This window comes from Mrakia frigida, assembly GCF_051309035.1.
Source record: "Mrakia frigida strain ATCC 22029 unplaced genomic scaffold BDY24scaffold_9, whole genome shotgun sequence".
NCBI classification, from domain to species: domain Eukaryota; kingdom Fungi; phylum Basidiomycota; class Tremellomycetes; order Cystofilobasidiales; family Mrakiaceae; genus Mrakia; species Mrakia frigida.
In genome coordinates this window covers 29,630-45,946 of record NW_027481272.1, presented here as the reverse complement: position 1 = coordinate 45,946, position 16,317 = coordinate 29,630, and the positions used below count along the sequence as shown (strand labels likewise).

The 16,317-nt window shown below is 54.3% G+C and overlaps 6 protein-coding genes across 6 annotated transcripts in view; 4 read left to right on the top strand and 2 right to left on the bottom strand.

Annotated features, from left to right (window-relative positions):
* Positions 1 to 180: 180 nt before the first annotated feature.
* BDY24DRAFT_383244 (Mov34/MPN/PAD-1 family protein) lies at positions 181 to 2,923 on the bottom strand. The gene is made up of 12 exons (XM_076639638.1): positions 2,724 to 2,923; positions 2,624 to 2,642; positions 2,295 to 2,327; positions 1,988 to 2,170; positions 1,822 to 1,849; positions 1,719 to 1,727; positions 1,534 to 1,625; positions 1,319 to 1,384; positions 1,049 to 1,240; positions 682 to 884; positions 478 to 536; positions 181 to 366 (listed from the first exon to the last, which is right to left on the bottom strand). Exons 1-12 carry the CDS (start codon positions 2,867 to 2,869, stop codon positions 287 to 289), a joined length of 1,110 nt encoding a protein of 369 aa, XP_076498128.1. The 5' UTR covers positions 2,870 to 2,923; the 3' UTR covers positions 181 to 286.
* A 78-nt stretch (positions 2,924 to 3,001) lies between these two features.
* BDY24DRAFT_439936 (uncharacterized protein) lies at positions 3,002 to 4,114 on the top strand (the record flags this gene model as incomplete). The annotated part of the gene is made up of 3 exons (XM_076644483.1): positions 3,002 to 3,167; positions 3,311 to 3,330; positions 3,415 to 4,114. The coding sequence occupies 3 exons, from the start codon at positions 3,002 to 3,004 to the stop codon at positions 4,015 to 4,017; spliced, it is 789 nt and encodes a 262-aa protein (XP_076498127.1). The 3' UTR covers positions 4,018 to 4,114.
* A 364-nt stretch (positions 4,115 to 4,478) lies between these two features.
* Positions 4,479 to 5,815, top strand: BDY24DRAFT_439935 (uncharacterized protein). Its single transcript, XM_076644482.1, has 5 exons — positions 4,479 to 4,828; positions 4,968 to 5,054; positions 5,162 to 5,245; positions 5,329 to 5,444; positions 5,508 to 5,815. Exons 1-5 carry the CDS (start codon positions 4,605 to 4,607, stop codon positions 5,549 to 5,551), a joined length of 555 nt encoding a protein of 184 aa, XP_076498126.1. The 5' UTR covers positions 4,479 to 4,604; the 3' UTR covers positions 5,552 to 5,815.
* Positions 5,802 to 10,340, bottom strand: RPN1 (proteasome regulatory particle base subunit RPN1). Its single transcript, XM_076639637.1, has 15 exons — positions 9,825 to 10,340; positions 9,541 to 9,711; positions 9,018 to 9,433; positions 8,724 to 8,882; positions 8,382 to 8,617; positions 8,112 to 8,255; positions 7,939 to 8,045; positions 7,738 to 7,865; positions 7,398 to 7,648; positions 7,022 to 7,293; positions 6,678 to 6,941; positions 6,450 to 6,576; positions 6,252 to 6,370; positions 6,001 to 6,168; positions 5,802 to 5,894 (listed from the first exon to the last, which is right to left on the bottom strand). Exons 1-15 carry the CDS (start codon positions 9,843 to 9,845, stop codon positions 5,871 to 5,873), a joined length of 2,607 nt encoding a protein of 868 aa, XP_076498125.1. The 5' UTR covers positions 9,846 to 10,340; the 3' UTR covers positions 5,802 to 5,870.
* Positions 10,341 to 10,446: 106 nt separating this feature from the next.
* BDY24DRAFT_383230 (uncharacterized protein) lies at positions 10,447 to 12,506 on the top strand. Its single transcript, XM_076639636.1, has 4 exons — positions 10,447 to 10,516; positions 10,613 to 10,749; positions 11,100 to 11,477; positions 11,674 to 12,506. Exons 2-4 carry the CDS (start codon positions 10,650 to 10,652, stop codon positions 12,486 to 12,488), a joined length of 1,293 nt encoding a protein of 430 aa, XP_076498124.1. The 5' UTR covers positions 10,447 to 10,516; positions 10,613 to 10,649; the 3' UTR covers positions 12,489 to 12,506.
* A 1,247-nt stretch (positions 12,507 to 13,753) lies between these two features.
* The window catches only part of BDY24DRAFT_278794 (uncharacterized protein), a 6,134-nt gene continuing 3,570 nt past the window's right edge, over positions 13,754 to 16,317 (top strand). Inside the window, exons 1-14 of the mRNA XM_076636960.1 lie at positions 13,754 to 14,114; positions 14,194 to 14,295; positions 14,400 to 14,420; positions 14,514 to 14,575; positions 14,646 to 14,895; positions 14,981 to 15,050; positions 15,116 to 15,136; positions 15,213 to 15,255; positions 15,318 to 15,382; positions 15,444 to 15,462; positions 15,527 to 15,618; positions 15,707 to 15,855; positions 15,930 to 16,108; positions 16,188 to 16,296. Coding sequence (XP_076498123.1) covers positions 13,977 to 14,114; positions 14,194 to 14,295; positions 14,400 to 14,420; positions 14,514 to 14,575; positions 14,646 to 14,895; positions 14,981 to 15,050; positions 15,116 to 15,136; positions 15,213 to 15,255; positions 15,318 to 15,382; positions 15,444 to 15,462; positions 15,527 to 15,618; positions 15,707 to 15,855; positions 15,930 to 16,108; positions 16,188 to 16,296 — 1,320 coding nt within the window. The 5' untranslated portion in view covers positions 13,754 to 13,976. The remainder of the gene's footprint in view (positions 14,115 to 14,193; positions 14,296 to 14,399; positions 14,421 to 14,513; positions 14,576 to 14,645; positions 14,896 to 14,980; positions 15,051 to 15,115; positions 15,137 to 15,212; positions 15,256 to 15,317; positions 15,383 to 15,443; positions 15,463 to 15,526; positions 15,619 to 15,706; positions 15,856 to 15,929; positions 16,109 to 16,187; positions 16,297 to 16,317) is intronic.

Genomic DNA, 16,317 nt, shown 5'->3' with positions numbered 1-16,317 from the left:
GAGAACCGAGCGAAACAAAACAAACCGCATGGAACTTTCGTCTCGACGAAAAGGAAGAGAACAAACAGAGCGGGACGAGAGGAGCAGGTCTTTCGAACTCCAGTGCAACGCGTCGTCGTGCGAGTCTTCGGCCTCAACCTCGCCACCTTCGCGGAGAGAAAACTTTCTCCGCGGACTGGATCTAAGAAAAAAAGCACGTGAATCGTCAAATGAGCTAAAGAAACCACCACCGGCGCATCTCGTCTCGTCCCCCTTCCCTTCCGTCGTCGAGCCCTCCGAATCTTGATCAAGCAGCAGTAGGAGGAGCCGATGGAGTGATCTTGACATCGCAGAGAGAGTGGTCGTGTGTTCGGAGTCGGTTGAAGACTGTTTGGATTGAGAACGAGAGGGAAGGAGGAAGGGGAGGGAGGAGGAGTTAGCGAACGAGGACGAGAAGGGGAAGAGGACAAAGATGAAGAGAGAGGACGTCGAACTCACGCTGATCTTTGAGAACTTGAGACATCAAAGCGTGTTGAGACTCGGCGGCGATCTTGACTCTGTGAAGGCGAGAGGAGAGGAGGAAAGAGGTCAGTCGACGCCGTCTCTTTTCCTTCGGCTTCGAGTTCCCTCCTTGCTCGAAGCACTGTCCTACGAGAGCGTTGAGGAATGAGGAAGAGAGACGAGAGTAGAAAGGCAACTCACCCATCCTTGACGACCTTCCCGAGAGCACTCGCTTCCGGCTCCTCCCTCAACACGATCGGCGCGTCCTTATCCACAGCCGTTGCAGATCCATCCTTCCCTTTCACGGCTCCCGTGGATGGAGCAGCGGGTCGAGCGATGGAGCCTTCAGACTGGTTGAGTTTGGCGGCGAGGTCGGAGAGTTGAGAGACGGTGTAGGGTCGACCCTGAGTGAATGGAGACGAAACGAAAAGAGCAGGGAGTCAGCGGCAGCTCGAGAAGCGAGAGTGGCGAACGTCTACGTCCTCCTGCTACGTGCCCTTCCTGGGAAGTAGACGAGAAGACGGGAGGAAAGATCGGGCGAAGGACGCTGCAAGGAAGTAAGACTCACCGAAACCAACGAGTTCGTCGAAAGCGTCTTGACCCAGTACTTCTCCCAAAGCAGATCGAGCAGTCTTCCGTCCAGCGAAGACTTGAAGATCGAAACCTTGAGAGGGTAGTACTCGTTGGCGTGAGCTCCGAAATCGGCGATCTTGTCGACAGGGATGGATTGGTAGGACGAGGTTTGGGAGGGAGTGTGACCCTGGTTTCGAAGAAAAGACGAGGACGAGAAGGGTCAGCGGGAGCTCGAGAAGGGGATTGGAGAGAAGAGAGAACTTACTTCAGGGTAGGTTCTGAAGGCTCCGATGTCGACTTTTCCGGCGGAGATGGTTCGGTTGGGATCGATCTGAAGGAGAGAGAGGGAAAGAGAGGAGGCGAGACGCGTCAGTTTCACAGGTCGTGATCGTGAAGGCCCGTCTAGCTCTGCAGTCAATCTGCTTGACTCGAGGAGAACAGTCGGATGGTTCGCATTGAGAGAGGGAGAAGATCACTGACGACGATAGCGAGGAAAGGGTCCTGCCACCTCTGGTTCGTCGTTTGAGTCGAGACGTCGATTCCGGAGAGCCAGCAACCGTACCCAGGATGAGCTAATCGTTCGAAAAGGTACACCAAAGAGAGTTATCGTCACTCTCTGGGGTGCGGGAAGAAGAAGGGAGAAAAGGAAGGGAGGAGAGACGAACAGTGATACCCTGGGTTGAACGAGACGCGAGGAGAAGGAAAAGAGGTCGAAGTCAGCGAACCAGATGTAGGTAGAGAGGACGAAGTAGCTCTGAGTTAACGTACATCCAACGACGTTCTCCAACCTATCGACCTAGAAGAAGAGTGGTTGTTCAAGGAGAAAACGAGCGCGTCAGTCTCTCACGTCTCCTTCCTCGTCCCTCCTCCCCTTCCTTCCCGACCACCCCTCCCAACCAACTAACCCATCGGATCCAAAACCCAGTCTACTTACATTCTTGCTCCCCTCCATGTGCTGAATCATGTACCCACTCGCCTCCTCTTGAGCGTTGACCCTCGTCTCCGTCCCTTGCACGGGGAGAGCGAACGAGTCCATGACGCAGAAGGTTCGGTTGACGATTTTTCCTTGCATGAGACCCATGATTTCGTAGGCTCCTCCTGATCGAGCGTGGATGACCTGAGATGGAGGAGAGAGGGAGGTGGGGTGACAGGGAGGGAGAGGAAGGAGGAGGAGAAGGTGAGCTCGACGGAGGGTGGAAGGGAGAGAAGCTCGAGCGAGAGAATCGCAAGGTTGAACGAACCATTTTGATGAGAGCGATAGCAGAGATTCTAACCTGTTGGAGAAAAGGTAAAAGAGATAGAAAGTCAGAGATCTGAATGAGAGGAGAAGGGAAGGAGGTGGAGATGATCAAGCTCAACGTCGCTGCTCCTTCCCTCCCTTCTCCCTTCACCAGTCATCGACCCCTCCGTCGCTCCCGTTCATGGGCTCGGGCGAGACGCAGAGCTAAGAAGCCGCCTCGACTCCCAGTCACGTCTTTGCACGAGCTCTGAGAAGGAAGCTCTCGAGCTCATCGTCGAGGTGGAGGTCGACCTCTCTCTCTCTGTCGACCTTGAAACGTGAGAGACGAACCTCAGTGAAGTAGTTGGGACTAAAGAGTAAAGCAGAGGTCAGCCATCATCAGCTTCCCGTCGTCTCCAAGGTTTACAAAGACAGACGGGAGAGAACTCACTCGGTCTTCCAAGGTGCCTGCTTGACGAGCTCCTTCTGCTTCTCAGCATCGTACAGGAAGATTTCGTCCGCAGGGTCAAGAGGTTGAACATCGTTGAGAATCTCAAACGTCTTTTGAGCCGTCGAGGAGGAGGAAGGGGAAGCCATCTTGAGTAGGAGGAAGGAGATGGCAGTTTGAGGGAGTCGAAGGAGGTCGAGCTCGCTCTCCTTCTTCCTTTTCCCCTCAAACCGTCAGCATCTCTTCATACACCTTTTCTCGCTCTTATCTCTCTCTCTCCTATGACTCCTCCTGTCACTCTCCTCTCTCTCTCCCCGATGACGTTCTTCACGAGATCCTCTCACCCGTATCCTTCGAACCTGCTCGCTCCTCATCAACTTCCTCGGACTCCCTCTCCTCTACCGAGTCGTCGATCTCACTGGATACAACCGACTCAAGACGAATATGGTGTGGAAGACGTGCTTTGGGGGAGATGAATTGTTTTCGGAGACCGATGGACGGCAGAGATGTAGCAGGAGAAGGGAAGGTCGAGCGGTGGGGAGGACGGTCGAGGGAGCTTCGGTTCGAGAGTCGATTCTCGGTGTGACAAGGAGCTCCTACGAAGATCGAAGTGAGAAAATCTACCTCACTACACCTTGTGCTTATCACTCTCACCGCCACTGACTTACTTTCACGTTCCCCTTGCCTGCACAAGTTGGCCCGTCCTTCGTCGTCGGAACGCTGTCTCTCCCCAACTGCTCCACTCTCACCTTACAGCCTACGTATATCTACTTCATTCGAGAAGGCAGCATCCCATCCATCTTCAAACAACTGCCCATCCAGCATCTTCGTCTCGTACGCTCTCCCACCGACGAGACGACAAGCAGTCAGTTGGAACGGGGCTATCGACGCTCGTTTTCGGGACTTCCTCGGTCTCGAGTCGCCTCCGTGGCCTGACCTTCGATCCATCGAGTTCGTCGATGTTCTTCTCTACGAGGGAGTCGATGTCATCTTCCTCTCGACTTTTCAGGGCGGAACGGGTCTCGCTCTTCGAACGCACCCCTTCCGCAACCTCGTCGTTCGCCTGGACCCTCTTCGATTCAAGGACGCACCCTCGCTCTATCACAACCTCTTCAGATCTTCCGAGAGATCCTACCCGAACATCGAGAGGATCAAGATGCGACTAGGGATCGAGATCGAGATGAGCATACGAAGGGAAAGGGAGGAAACGGGGTTGAACGCGCTGGAGTTGAGGCTTGGGCCTTTGGTGGTGTTTGTTGATGAGGATGGGACGGAGACGAGATTGGTGGAGGATTAGATTAGGCTGATACCATCCTCGTTCGTCTTCGTCTGTTGAGATCTGGTTGCTTTGAGGAGTAAAGGCCCCCTCAGGCTGGCTGTTTGTTTCGGCGCGTTTCTCTTCCAGCGTTCCCTTTCCGAGTCTCCTAGAGACGGAGGTCTCTGATCCTCTCTTTCCTTCCAGCGTCGTCACCCAAACGCTCAATCTACACTTCACCTCCTTCTCCTTCTCGTTGAAACGGACGGAGCCGAGCTTGACAGTCGCGTCGCCCCTGACTTTCTTTCGCACGCGTCGAGGCGGACTTCCGTCCTCGCTCTCTTCGGATCTTGGTTCTCCTGAACCAAATCTTACAGGATTACATCGGATCTTTTCGATGTGAAGTGAAGGGTCGAGCGGAGTATAGACCGTGGTTCCGTCCCATCCTTGTCGCACTGTCGTTCAAACGAAATTCGACCCCCGCCCTTCCTCAAACACCCAGCCCGCTCTCTTTCCATCAACCACAACGACCCACCTTCGTTCCACTTCTCTTCTACTTGCCCTCCTCGACGCTTCTTCGTCGGTCCAACCCTCGCCTTCCTTTTCCCCATCGACGTCCATCGATCTTCATGCTCCCTCGGTCGACGATGAATCTTTCAACACCCTCCCAGAAGCTCGTCGCCGCCATCTTGTCCCTCTACTTCATCTCATTCTTTACCTTCTTCTGGAGGGATCTAGGTCTTGGTTCGACGTTGGCATGTCCTTTTGGAACAGGAGGAGACGAGGAGGGTGGGAGGTTGCAGGCTCCGTCGAGCTCCATCGGTGTTGAGCTCGAGTCGACAGGTCCTTCTTCGTGAGTCCCATCCGACGTGGTTGATTGGTTTGCCCTATATTTAGAGGCTTCTGGATCTTCAAGGGAAGATTCTGATGCTGGAGGGGAGGACGAGGGAACCGACTTGATCGAAGCTGACTCTCTTCCTTTCTCTTTCCAGCAGGATTCATGTCCCCGACTGGAGGGATCACAACCGTCGGATGATTCAAGAGTTAAGAGACTGCTCGCTCACCCTGGACTTCTGCTCGTGAGTGTCGATCCGTTTGAGGGAAAGGGGGCCGCTTTGTTGACATCGACGCGTCGACGTCGACTCGGATCCGATCTGACCTTCGTCCTCTATCTGGTTTGATACAGAACTAATCAAGACACCGTTGTTCTGCTTCCTGAATCTCACTTCTGGAAAGTCACCGAAGACCAAAATACCTTCACCAGTTCGATGTTAGCTCGTTTCCGATTTGGCGACCGCGACGCGTCTCTTCCCTGCCCTCGCTGATCGTGTTCTTCGTTTCCTTCCGCCCCAGCCTCGATGCCTTCACCAACATCGGAGTAACCTACCTCTTCGAAAAGACACCTTCACCAAGCCACTTCTCCGATACCATCCCTGGTCTCGTCAAAGCAAGAGTTGTCAAAACGGTCCGTGCGTCTTGTTCCCTCTCCGATTTCCTCTCCTCACTTCGCTGACCATCTTTCTCTTCTCCAGTACGACCTCCTCGACTGCTGGGACGAGCATCAGGGGACTTGTAGACCTCCAGGAATCCCGATCCTCTACTTTGTCTTCCCTCCCCACGCTTCGTTCACGTCGCCGACCTCTCTTCTTTGTTTCAATTTCTCTTGGCCGTTCTCGTCCTCTCCGTATCATATCACTGCCTGTGCTCATCTCCCTGTAGTCTCTTTTTTACCTCTGTACTGATCGTGCATGGACTACGCCTTCTCTCGCACGCTCTCGCCTCTCCTTTCGTCGACGCGAAGGAGAGGGAAAGCTGGGTGAGCCTGATTTGTTTGATTTCGAGTTCCATCTAATCCTCACACGCAAGAAAGCAAAGACTGAAGGCTGAGAGCCAAATCACAGCTCCATCTTCTCGTATCCCTGTAGCACCGAAACCGAAAACAAGACGAGACGCAAAATCAGCTCTTCGTTTCCTCTTCCTCTTCCCATGGAAAACGAAAGCCAGGTAGATAGTCAGTCGACTCACCTCATTCTTATGCAGCACCACCAGTCCCTCCAGCACATGCGAGTAACTGAAGAACTCCTCCGTGGCCAACTCTGCTCGCTCGGTCGTTCCGATCCTGACTGGTGTTTGATGAGTGACGAAACCAGAGATTCCACGAGGCTTTCCGGCTTGTCCGACGACATCGACGGCCTGCGAAGAAAGAGAAAAGATGGAGAGATAATCAGCGAGGGGAAGGAAAAGGAGAGATGGGAGGAAGAGACGAGAAAACGCACGAGTCCAACACGCGTCGTAATTTGCTGAGAGTTGAGTTCCTCGTCGAGGGTGATGAAGAACCGAGGGTACATGGCAGAGACGAGGAAGTAGATCATCCAGTGAGACTTGTCGAGAATGACTACGAGAGCGAAAGAGAGAGGTCAATGAACGAACAAAACGAAAAGAGAAGGCGACGAGACGAAGGAAACGAGACGTACACTCCTTGGCCTCCGTGAACGCGATGAGAGTCGCCAGCAGACCAGCAACAGCCGTCTTGGACATCAGAGATCGATCCGAGTGGAAAGGGTTGAGTCCGATCGTTCCCTTTCCCATGTGGACGAGTCCCTGCGAGCGGGGAAGGAAAGAAGAGAGGTCAATTTCGAGACTCGAACGAGACTTGCTTCCTCGAAGAGATAACGAACGAGACGAGAGGAAGAGGTACTCACCTGAGCGATTCGAACCATGAACAAACAATCCGGCTCCTTCTGGTAGTATCCAGCCAGCTGCCTGAGCATCTGAGCCAACCTAGCGTTGTTGGTTCCCGCTCCGACCATTCCCATAGCGAAGATGGCGTTCAGAGCGACCTCAAGATCGTTGTCGTGCGAGTATTTGGAGAGGGTGTCGAGAATGGTGAGTTGAGGGTTGGAAGCGCTGATGAGACCGAGAGCGAGAGGAACGGCCTTTCGAATGACGGGATCTCCGAAGTACATCTGCGAAACAACGGACGAGGAGGAGAAACGAGATCAGCGACGAGACGAAGAGCGAGGAAGCGAAGAGGGAGTAAACGCACAAGGTGGTTGAACTGCCTCAAGCTCATCTCAGCTCCGATATCCTCTCCCATAGCAATGACGGCGATACCGAGAACGGCGAGACCCTGGTGGGTAACGTCGTCCTTCTCCTTGTCGAGATGGTCGTTGCAGTGGTGAAGCATGCTCTGAATCTGAAGGACGTTTCCGGTTCCAGCGTAGGCGCAGACATTGGTGAGGATAACGGCCTGCTTGGCGATAGGGTGAGGGATGGTCTTGAGGATTTCGACGGTGGCTTCCGACGCGTCTTGTCGACCTGGAGGTAGAGGGAGAGGAAAGGACGAGAAAAAATCAGCAGTTGCTTCCTTTGACAAGGACTCGGACGAGAAAGACAAGAAGAAAGAGGGAAGAAAGACTTACCGACGTAGAGCAAGGCCAAACCGAGGGCCATGAATCTCGACCACTTCTCACTCAGAGCAGCGTCCGTCCTCTCAGTCAGCGTCGTCAAGATCAACTCGGCGATCTCAGCGTTGGCGGATCCAACGAAGATGAATCCGAGAGCGAGAGCGGTCATCGAGGCGACCTCCATCGAGTTGGTCTCGTCGGCGACGTGAGGGGAGAGAGTGTCGAGGAGATCCTGTCGTTGAGCTCCAGAGTAGGCGAGTCCGATTCTGTGAGACGCGGAAAGGTGGGAGATCGTTAGCCGAGGAGATGAAGAAGAGGTCGCAAGCGCCGTCGAAAGATAGAGGATGAGACGAACCCGATGATGGCGCTGATCTTGAGAGGAATGCTCTTGCTCTCGACGTGTCCGGCGAGAAGAGCGAAAGCAGCGTCGACCTCGGTTCGAACTCCAGAGTGAAGGATACCAGTGGCGAGAACGGCTCCAGCCTATTCAAAAGAGAAAAGAAAGTCAGCTTCAGGCGGAAGAGCAGGAACGAGACGAAGAAGAGACGCGACGAACCTTGATGTACTCCTCGGACGAATACATGTACTTATCGACGTGACTCAGTCCGACGTCCGTGTCCCAAAGCAGACTCAGTCCCAAGGAAGCAGTCGCACTCAGCATGCCTGGGGGGAAGAAGAAGGTCAGGGCTTGCTTCGACGCTTTAAGGAAAGGAAAAGAAGGAGGCGCACCGTGATCCTTGTTCTTGTAAATCCAACTGTTTCCCTCCTCAGCCTCCACCATGAGCTTGTCGTTTCCGAATCCAGCGTTCACGAAGGCGTTGACGAAGGTTCCTGCCAGGTTGGCTCGAGCGGAATCGACGTTGACGGTCGTACCTGAGAGCAGAGCGAGGAAGAGAAGCGAAATCGAGTCAGCCTCGGTAGACTTGCTTCGTCCCTTCAGATCGCGACCATTCTTTGATCTCCCTAACAGCGTCAGAAAAAATGAGAGGCGCTACTCACGAGTGCTATCGAGATGAGACTTGTAGATGTCCTCGAGTCCCTTCGCCTCAATGACGTCCAACTCCTTCGCAAACAACCTGAAGTGATCCGAGAGCTTGGTGTTGCTGATACATTCGACGAGCTCCTCGTCAAGTTCCGGAGCCTCCTCGTCGGATCCTTCGGGAGCGAGAGGAGCGACCCACTCGATGGGGATGCTGGATCGAGCGAGGTGGAAGGCGAGCTGCTTTTTCATCGAGCTGAAGAGGTGCGAAGAGGTCGAGACAGATGGTCAGCTTGGAGAACAAGGTAGTATGTGAGAAGGATGAGAATGGATGGGAAAGAATGGAGGAAAGATGAACGAACGGGTTGGCAGGAGCCTCGAAGTCAGCTCGGATGAGTTCCTTGTCGTTGAGTCGGATGGCGAGGGTGAGAGCTTCCGAGTATCGAGAGTTCTTGGCGTAGATCTCGTGGGCGGTTCGAAGGAATCGAACGTCATCAGGAGGGACGAGGAGGTTGACGCAACTGAGAGAGGGAGGGAGAAGAAGGAGGAGAAGGAAAGAAGGTCAGCTTGCTCTTCTCCTTCCTTCCTCTCCGTTCTAGTCGCCCTCCTCTCCCCGTAATCCAACCCTACAAGATCAAAGGATGAATGTGACTTACGAAACCATGTACAAACACACCCTCTTGTACGTATCCTTGTCTACGTGCTCGACGATCCTCTCGATGGCCTCGAGCTCGAGCAGGAGATCCACCGCGTCCGCCTCAGCGTTGTGCTTGAGGAAGAAGGGCAGCACGTCCATCGCCAAAGCCAGCAGAGTCTCCTTCTCTGGAGCGACCCTCTTCTCAACCGTGTCGTCCTGCTCAGCAGCCTTAGCCTCCTCCTCCTCCTCGACCGACGGCGACGAGAGCAGGAGGTACTCCTCTCCCAGCTCTGCGGCGAGATGGCGAACGTACTCGTTTCCCCAGAGTCCAGGGTCCTCGGTTGATCCAGAGAGAAGACGGTAGTAGAGGGTGTCACGCTTGCCGGAGTCGGAGTAGGTCATGGCGAGGACGGAGAGGATGGAGGCGAGAAGGGTCTGGAGGAGGAGGAAAAGGAGGAGAGGGAAGGAGACTTGGTCAGCTTGAAGGAAGGAGAGGAAGGAGGTGATGCCATGGCCTCGAGTTGAAGTGGAAGCGTATTCACCTTCTCCTCCTTGAGCTCATCTGCCCATGTCGACCTGACTCCTTCGAGATCGGCGTAGAAGGGACGAAGGAACTTGAGAGGTTTGGGGACAGAGGTCATGGAGCTGGTGGAGGTTCGGATGAGGGATCGGAGGGATTCAAGAGCAGGGATGTAGAGGGAGGTGGTGGGTTCCTGTAAGAAGTCGAAGAGATGAGTATGTGCGTGGTAGAAAGGGGAGAAGATCAGCATGGAAAGAGAGGAGAAGGAGAAGCAGAGAAGGAGGAGAAGGTGAAGATGGAACGAACCTTGAGACGTTCGACGAGCATCTCGAGCTCGTTCTTGAGCGATTGATCTTCATCGGACTAGAAAGGAAGGAAGAGAAAGGGAAGGTGAGTATATATGCTTCAGAACCCGTCGAGTTGAGTTGAAGGAAGAGAAGAAGAGGTGGAGGAAGGAAGGGAGTTGAACTGACGAGCTCGTCCTCATCCTTCTCCTTCCCCTTGTCTGCTCCCTCCTTGGTTTCCTTAGCGTCTGGGAGGTCAGGTTTGAGATCCTGCTTGAGTTGATCTGCGTCCTTCTTCTTTTCTTCTTCCGTCTTTTTGGCAGGATCCTCAGAGGTGACCGAGATCTCGAACGAGGGTTGATCTTGAGCCATCTGCGAGGGAGTCGAGGGAGGAGTGGTGCTGGGAGGAAAGAGGGAGAGGGAGAGGTTTGCGTAAGAAGCGAGTGTATGCGCTTCTGGTGGGTGGGTTGGGAGGAGGAGAGGGAGAAGAGAAGAGAGATTCGATGGTAGGGTGGTGGGTGATGGGAAAGAGAACGAGTTGAGGGCTTCGTCGTGGAGGAAGGGCCTCTTTGATTCAAACTCCGAAACCCTCTTGACTTCCTTACCCGTTTTCCTAATCAAACCCCAACTCTCACCTTTCTCTAATCCAAAGGAGCTCCTACAACCTTAGATCTCTAGACAGGTCTCTTACATCGATCTTCAGAGTCTTTTAAAGTAAGTTTAGTCTCGTTCCGATCCCTCGAAGGCCGTAGAATCGAGCTTTTTCGACGACTCTCGAGCTGACCTTTCTTCTCCTTCCCTTCCCTCCAGCTCTCCCTCTCTCCCTCCCTCCCTCCCCACCTCTACGATGTCCTGCATTCTTCGCCCACTAGGACGAGCTTCTACCTCATCCCTCCCTCTCGCTCGATCCTCCCTCTCTTCCGTATCTCGTCGGTCTCTGCACTTCTGTGAGTTTCAAACTCGAACCCTCGACTTTCTTTCCCTTCCTTCCCGACGCTCCGACTCTCCTTCCTCCCGTCGTCTGCCGAAGGGACGATCAACAGCGCTTTATTGCTGCTCTATATTATAGCAGAGCTCGTTTCTTACGACCTTTCGTTCAAGGGAGCAAGGGAGGCGAGCTTGCAAGGGAGGAGACGAACTTCCGAGCTCGACTCGACCTCACTTTTCCATCTCCCTCCCTCCTTCGACTTCTTCTTCTTCAACCTTCAGCCCTTCAGCATTTTGCTCTACTCTCTGATCTCGTTACAAGTCCCTGACCAACCCTTCCGCGTTCTGTTTACTTCCTCTTCTCGTCCAGCTCCTCGTCTCTCCGACGAACCCACCACCACCTCCTCCTCCTCACCCTCCGAATCAACCACCACTCCCTCCCCCACTCTCGTCCAACGTCCTCAAGGCATCCCCAAGGACCACCCTTACCTCGAAGCTCGTCTGGAAGTAGCCAACCGAGTTCGAAACCCTTCAACCATCGACCTCTCCTCCTACCAACAACTCTCCAACGAGATCCTCCTCCTCAGAGGTTGCGAGAACTTCTTCCAAAAGTACCACTCCCCGCTGCTCTGGGACATGGTCAACTCGGTTACGAGCAAGGAACAGCTCAGGGAGGCGTTGGAGTTGATCAAGGTGTGGAGGATGGAGGGAGGGTCGATCGATTGGAGGATGGGAAGGAAGGTCGTCGGTGAGTCGTCTCTTCGCTCCCGTGTGGTCGGTCCCGGCTTTGAAGCGCCTGTCCTCGATGTTTGAGAGATGCAGGGGATCAGGACAATGGTAGACAGCCGGGAGGGAGAAGACCAGTCCAGATGGCCGCTCTCAGACAAACGAAACGAGGCTCACTCTCTCTCTTCTCCTCCTTTCGTCCCTCCTCCTTCCCATAGAACTCTCCATCGAACACCAAGCTCCCCTCTGGGCCCTCAAATCCCTCATGCACCCCATCGCCTTCGGTCTCCACATCTTCTCCCCCTCCCTTCCTCCTACCGCCGTCCCAACCGAAACCTCCTACCTCAGCACGCACCAATCCAACATCCAAGACTTCTGGCTCAAAACTACCACTCTCGCCGATGCCGACCTTCGAGATCGAAAAGCCCACCTGCCCAACCTCCCCAGAAGCAACCCTTACGTCCTCCAACTCCCAACCAAACTCAACCCTGCTCGAAACCCGAAGGAGCTCGAGTCGGCCAGGATCGCGCTCGAGGAGGAGCCGGTATTCCTGAAGGAGTTGGCGACGGCGCTGTTCGGAGAGGTCTCGGAGGAGACGGGGAAGAGTAGGGAGTTGACGATTGAGGAGGCTAGGTTCTTGCAGTGGCAGGGAGAGAAGTTCTTCCCTTCGAACGGAGTCCTGACGGCGAGGTGGTTGAGCTGGTTGAAGACGCAGGAGGTGTCTCCCAAGTCGGAGAAGGCGTACCTTTGGGCTCAGACCAAGCTTGGGGAGGTGGAGCAGTTGGTGTTCGAGGGGGAGGAGTTGGAGGAGGAGGTTGTGAAGTCGTTGATTGAGGGAGCGGAGAAGGAGTGGCCGTTGTACGTGAGGACGAAGGAGTTGATGGAGGGAAGGAAGCTGGAGATTGAGGGAGAGGAGAGAGGGTTTGACAGGACTTTGGGAGAGGGAATGGGTGGGTTCGTTGGTGCGAAGGAGGGGAGTGAGGAGGAGGTGAAGGCTGAGGAGGAGGTCGTGGAGGAGGAGAAGGCAATTTGATGAGGAATTCTTCGTTTATGTCTGCTTTAGCAGCAGCTGAAAGGAACCGAGCTTCGCAGGCGACGTTCTTGCGGAGAACCTATCCATGGGACGAGGGAGCGACGAGCCAACTTCTCGACGCGTCGCGGAAAGAAAGCGAAAGCTGGTCTCATCTCGACGACTTTCGTCGTCTTTTCGACATGTTTCCAGAGCTTGTCCATGGAAGGAGTGATTATCTACTGCCCTGCAAAGTGAAACAAATCTAGGAGATGCCCGAAGATCTCCAAAGAACGAAAAACAAAGGTTGGATCCAGCGTCGCTTCCCTGCGCTCCCTCCCGCCCGACCAGTGCAACTCAACCAGCACCTCCTCGGTTCTAGTATCTCTGCCATTGCGCTTCATTAGACTCAACTAGAAGCTCAAGGATTCTCCAAAAGGCTGCTCGTCGTCTGTTATCTGTCTCTTAGCGCTCGCGGCCTCGAGGTCGAGCTCACCTTTACCCCTCCTCCTTCCTTTCCTCTTCCTCCCCAACCAGTCTCGGCTCTTTTACTCCTCGCCATTTCAAAGGTTTCGTGGGACGGTCTAGCCTCATCTTCGATACCAGATTTTCTACGGCCACTCTAAAACAGCAAGGATTCAGCAACCCTTCTCGCTCCTCGAGCGCTCGACCGTCCTTCCTCTGAACCTCCTCGTCCTTCTGGGTCATTACCGACCGCGATCCGAGCCTCAGATCGCAGCTCTGCTGGGGACTGTTCACTCGTTGTCTTATTTCTGGTGCTGGAGATGGCTGGAGTGGGGGAGGGAAGGAACGTCGAGCTCAACAAGGGCTGGGCTTTCAAAGGTTCGTCTCTCTCATGTCTCTCGTCCTTTTTCGATGCCTCTCCCTCGATTCCAGCAGTCAAGTAACCGATTTACCGGGTCCGTCGTCATACCTCATCAAGTTTCACTCCAGCTCGCCGGGTCCTGCTGCAGCAGCCCTTTCGAGAGAAGAGGGAGGGAGGGAAGGAGGTCGACGGATTGAGCTCACTCTGCCTTTCGCTCCTTCCCTCGCCTTCCTCCCTCGAGCTGACCTCCCATGCAAATTTGATCCTCCCTTGCTTCTCGCAGTCTCGCAGGTCCCCTGGCCATCCTTCGACTCTTGGGATCAAGGAAGAACAGAGACCGTCGATCGGTGCGTCGAGATTCCTGATGGCGCGTCTCTTTCCTTTGTTGACAACCTGGGGTGGAGTGACCATGTTTCACTTTTGGGTTTGGGCTGCTCTTCCTTTCTCTCTGCATCGAGGTCTTCAAAGCTTGGAGTAGTCCTTCCTTTCTTCCGACTACCACAGAGCCGTCAAGCAAACCAGCAGCCCCCTCGCTCCTCTTCTCTTCTCCTCTCCGTCTCTCCTCGCCTTCAAACGCTTCGTTCGTCGGTCGACGCGTCTCAGCAGCTCGACTCTTCCTTCAGCCTTACGAGCTCAAGGTTTCCCGGACAACAACTTTCCTTCCTTCTTTCTTCAAGCTCGACAAAATGCCTTCCTTGTCCTCGAGGACCTTCCTTCTCTTCCTTCTCGCTCTCCCTCTCACTCAAGCCTTCTTCATCCTCAACCATGCTCCTCTCGTTCGAACGCGTCTCGATCCGATCGTCAGCCCAGGAGCCGTCGCTCAGGTGAGCTCGTTCCTTCCTTCCTTCGCTCTTTCGCCTCCATCTTTTGCCTCGGCTGACGCTCGTTTACTTCCGACCACAGCACGAGCATAACATCGTCGGAGGATCCAAGTTCGGAAAGGACTACTCGCAGGCTGATTCTCTTACAGGAAGATGCACCACCGCGGAGGTGACTCTCGACAAGGTGAGTGAGAGAGTTTAGCTTCGACCTTTGAGTCGTCGAATCCCTCGTTCCCTCGTTCTCGAAGCGCGTTCTGATAAACTCTCGACTTTCATTGTGATCTACAGAGTAACTACTGGGCACCTCAAGTGAGTCCGCGTCCAAGGGTCATACTCTCGAAGAGAAAAGGACGTCGCCGGATCGAGCGCTGACCTTTATCTCTCCCCTTCCTTATTTATCAGCTCTACTACTACGAACCGATCAAGAAGACGTACCAGGCCATTCCTTCTTACACCAAGACCTAGTCAGTGTTCTCTCCGTCCTTCTCACTCTCCATTTTCTTCTCGCTGACTCGAACCCTTCGTCTCTCGCAGCTACCTTCAACGACCTGGAAGCAAGAACGAGAAGATCCACGCCTTCCCCGACGGCCTGAAGATGATCGCTGGAAACCCCTATCGACGAACCTACGACTCTAGCTCTTTCGCAGACCAGGCAGTGTCGTTCGTCTGTCTTGATTACTACAATTCGCACACCGGCGACCCCGAATGGGAGCAGACCAGTGCTGGATTCTTCAAGCATAACTGCCCTGATGGACTTCGGACTCAGGTCTTTTTCCCTGCATGCGTGAGTACCTATCAAAGCCCAGAATCCGAGGGAGAAGACAGTCGGAGCTGACCTTCCTGTTCTTTCCGTTCGTTGTTCAAAACAGTGGGACGGAGTCAACCTGGATTCTCCCAACCACTCGAGCCATATGGCCTACCCCCTCGACAACCCTCAAGGTTCGTCTCTCGACTTACGTTTCTATCCTGAGAATCGCTTCTGACCTTCCTCCTTCCCCTGTCAGGCGGAAACTGCCCTTCAACTCGTGAGTCGGATCTTGTTTTCCGACGCGTCCTTTTCTCTTGCTTGCTTGCTTCCTTCCCTGACCCGCCTTTCCTCAGATCCCGTCCACCTCGTCTCTCTCTTCTACGAGTTTGTCTGGTCGTGAGTCTACTTTTCATCATCTCTCCTTCTTGCCCATCGCTGACCTTTTCCGTCCTTTCTAGCGTCGGAGATTTCCCGTTCAACGCCGTCGGAACTCCTACTTGGGTTCTCGCCAACGGAGATACTAGTGAGCCCATCGTTTATTTGCATAACCCATCTCTATGTTGACATCTTTCGGTTTCCTGCAGCTGGACTCGGTTTCCATGGGTCCGTCTCTTCTCGATTCGGTTCCTTCCACCGCCTCGACTCATCCCGCTCTCCTTTTATACAGTGACTTCACCAACGGTTGGCCCACCGGAGATAACAACATTCTCCAGCAAGCTATCGATACCTGTGGAGACGAGACTGGTGGAGTCGTCGATGGTGAGCCGCTCATCCCGCTTCGACTTCCTCGCGTCGACTCTGCTCTCGACGCTTCTCTGACTCCTTTTTTTTCCCCTTCGAACCCTAGAATGTGCCGTCTTCGTTCCCTACATTGATCGAGAGGCTGCCGCTGCTTGCCAGCCCGAAGGAGCCATCGTCGACGAAGCAATCGGTTGGGGATCCCCAATCTCGGCTCTGCCAGGAGACAATCCGATCTGGATTGGGAACGGCTCGAAGGTGAGCTGTTTCTTTATCCGCCTCTTTCGCTACCTCTGATCCTGATTCCCATCATCCCTTCCCTCTTTCCTCAGCCTACCACCGCTGGGTACTCAGCCAACCCAGGCTACACCGTCACTTCTTCCGCCCTCCCTTCCGGCTGGTCGAACCTCGGATGCATCGCTGAGGGAACGAGCGGACGAGCCATGAACGGAGGATACAAATCTGACTCGGCGAACATGACTCTCGGCGTTTGTGCGACGTACTGCGAAGGGTTTGTCGCGTCCTGCTTTCTTTTCTTCTTTCTCTTCTCGTCGCTGACCTCTCCTCTTCGCTTTTTTCTCGATCGCTAGACTCGGACTTCCCTACGCTGGAGTCGAATACGGACAAGAGTGCTACTGCACCAGTGTGATGAGGAACGGAGCTTCCACCACTCTGATCAACTCGAACTTGTGCGACGACGTGAGTCCCAATCCCCCCCCC

Bases quoted from the DNA above. Each gene is read 5' to 3' on its own strand.
- RPN1 (XM_076639637.1), bottom strand. From the start codon at position 9,845: ATGCTCGTCGAACGTCTCAAG. The intron at 6,577-6,677 runs GTGAGTACCTCT...CCCCGCTCGCAG, and splicing joins TCATGGTTCGAATCGCTCAG to GGACTCGTCCACATGGGAAA. The intron at 6,169-6,251 runs GTGCGTTTTCTC...CTTTCTTCGCAG, and splicing joins TTACGACGCGTGTTGGACTC to GCCGTCGATGTCGTCGGACA.
- BDY24DRAFT_439935 (XM_076644482.1), top strand. From the start codon at position 4,605: ATGCTCCCTCGGTCGACGATGAATCTTTCAACACCCTCCCAGAAGCTC. The intron at 5,055-5,161 runs GTGAGTGTCGAT...GGTTTGATACAG, and splicing joins CTCACCCTGGACTTCTGCTC to AACTAATCAAGACACCGTTG. The intron at 5,445-5,507 runs GTGCGTCTTGTT...TCTCTTCTCCAG, and splicing joins AAGAGTTGTCAAAACGGTCC to TACGACCTCCTCGACTGCTG.
- BDY24DRAFT_383244 (XM_076639638.1), bottom strand. From the start codon at position 2,869: ATGGCTTCCCCTTCCTCCTCCTCGACGGCTCAAAAGACGTTTGAGATT. The intron at 1,850-1,987 runs GTAAGTAGACTG...CTCTTCTTCTAG, and splicing joins ACATGGAGGGGAGCAAGAAT to GTCGATAGGTTGGAGAACGT. The intron at 885-1,048 runs GTGAGTCTTACT...CCATTCACTCAG, and splicing joins CGACGAACTCGTTGGTTTCG to GGTCGACCCTACACCGTCTC.
- BDY24DRAFT_383230 (XM_076639636.1), top strand. From the start codon at position 10,650: ATGTCCTGCATTCTTCGCCCACTAGGACGAGCTTCTACCTCATCCCTC. The intron at 10,750-11,099 runs GTGAGTTTCAAA...CTTCTCGTCCAG, and splicing joins TCGTCGGTCTCTGCACTTCT to CTCCTCGTCTCTCCGACGAA. The intron at 11,478-11,673 runs GTGAGTCGTCTC...TCCTTCCCATAG, and splicing joins GATGGGAAGGAAGGTCGTCG to AACTCTCCATCGAACACCAA.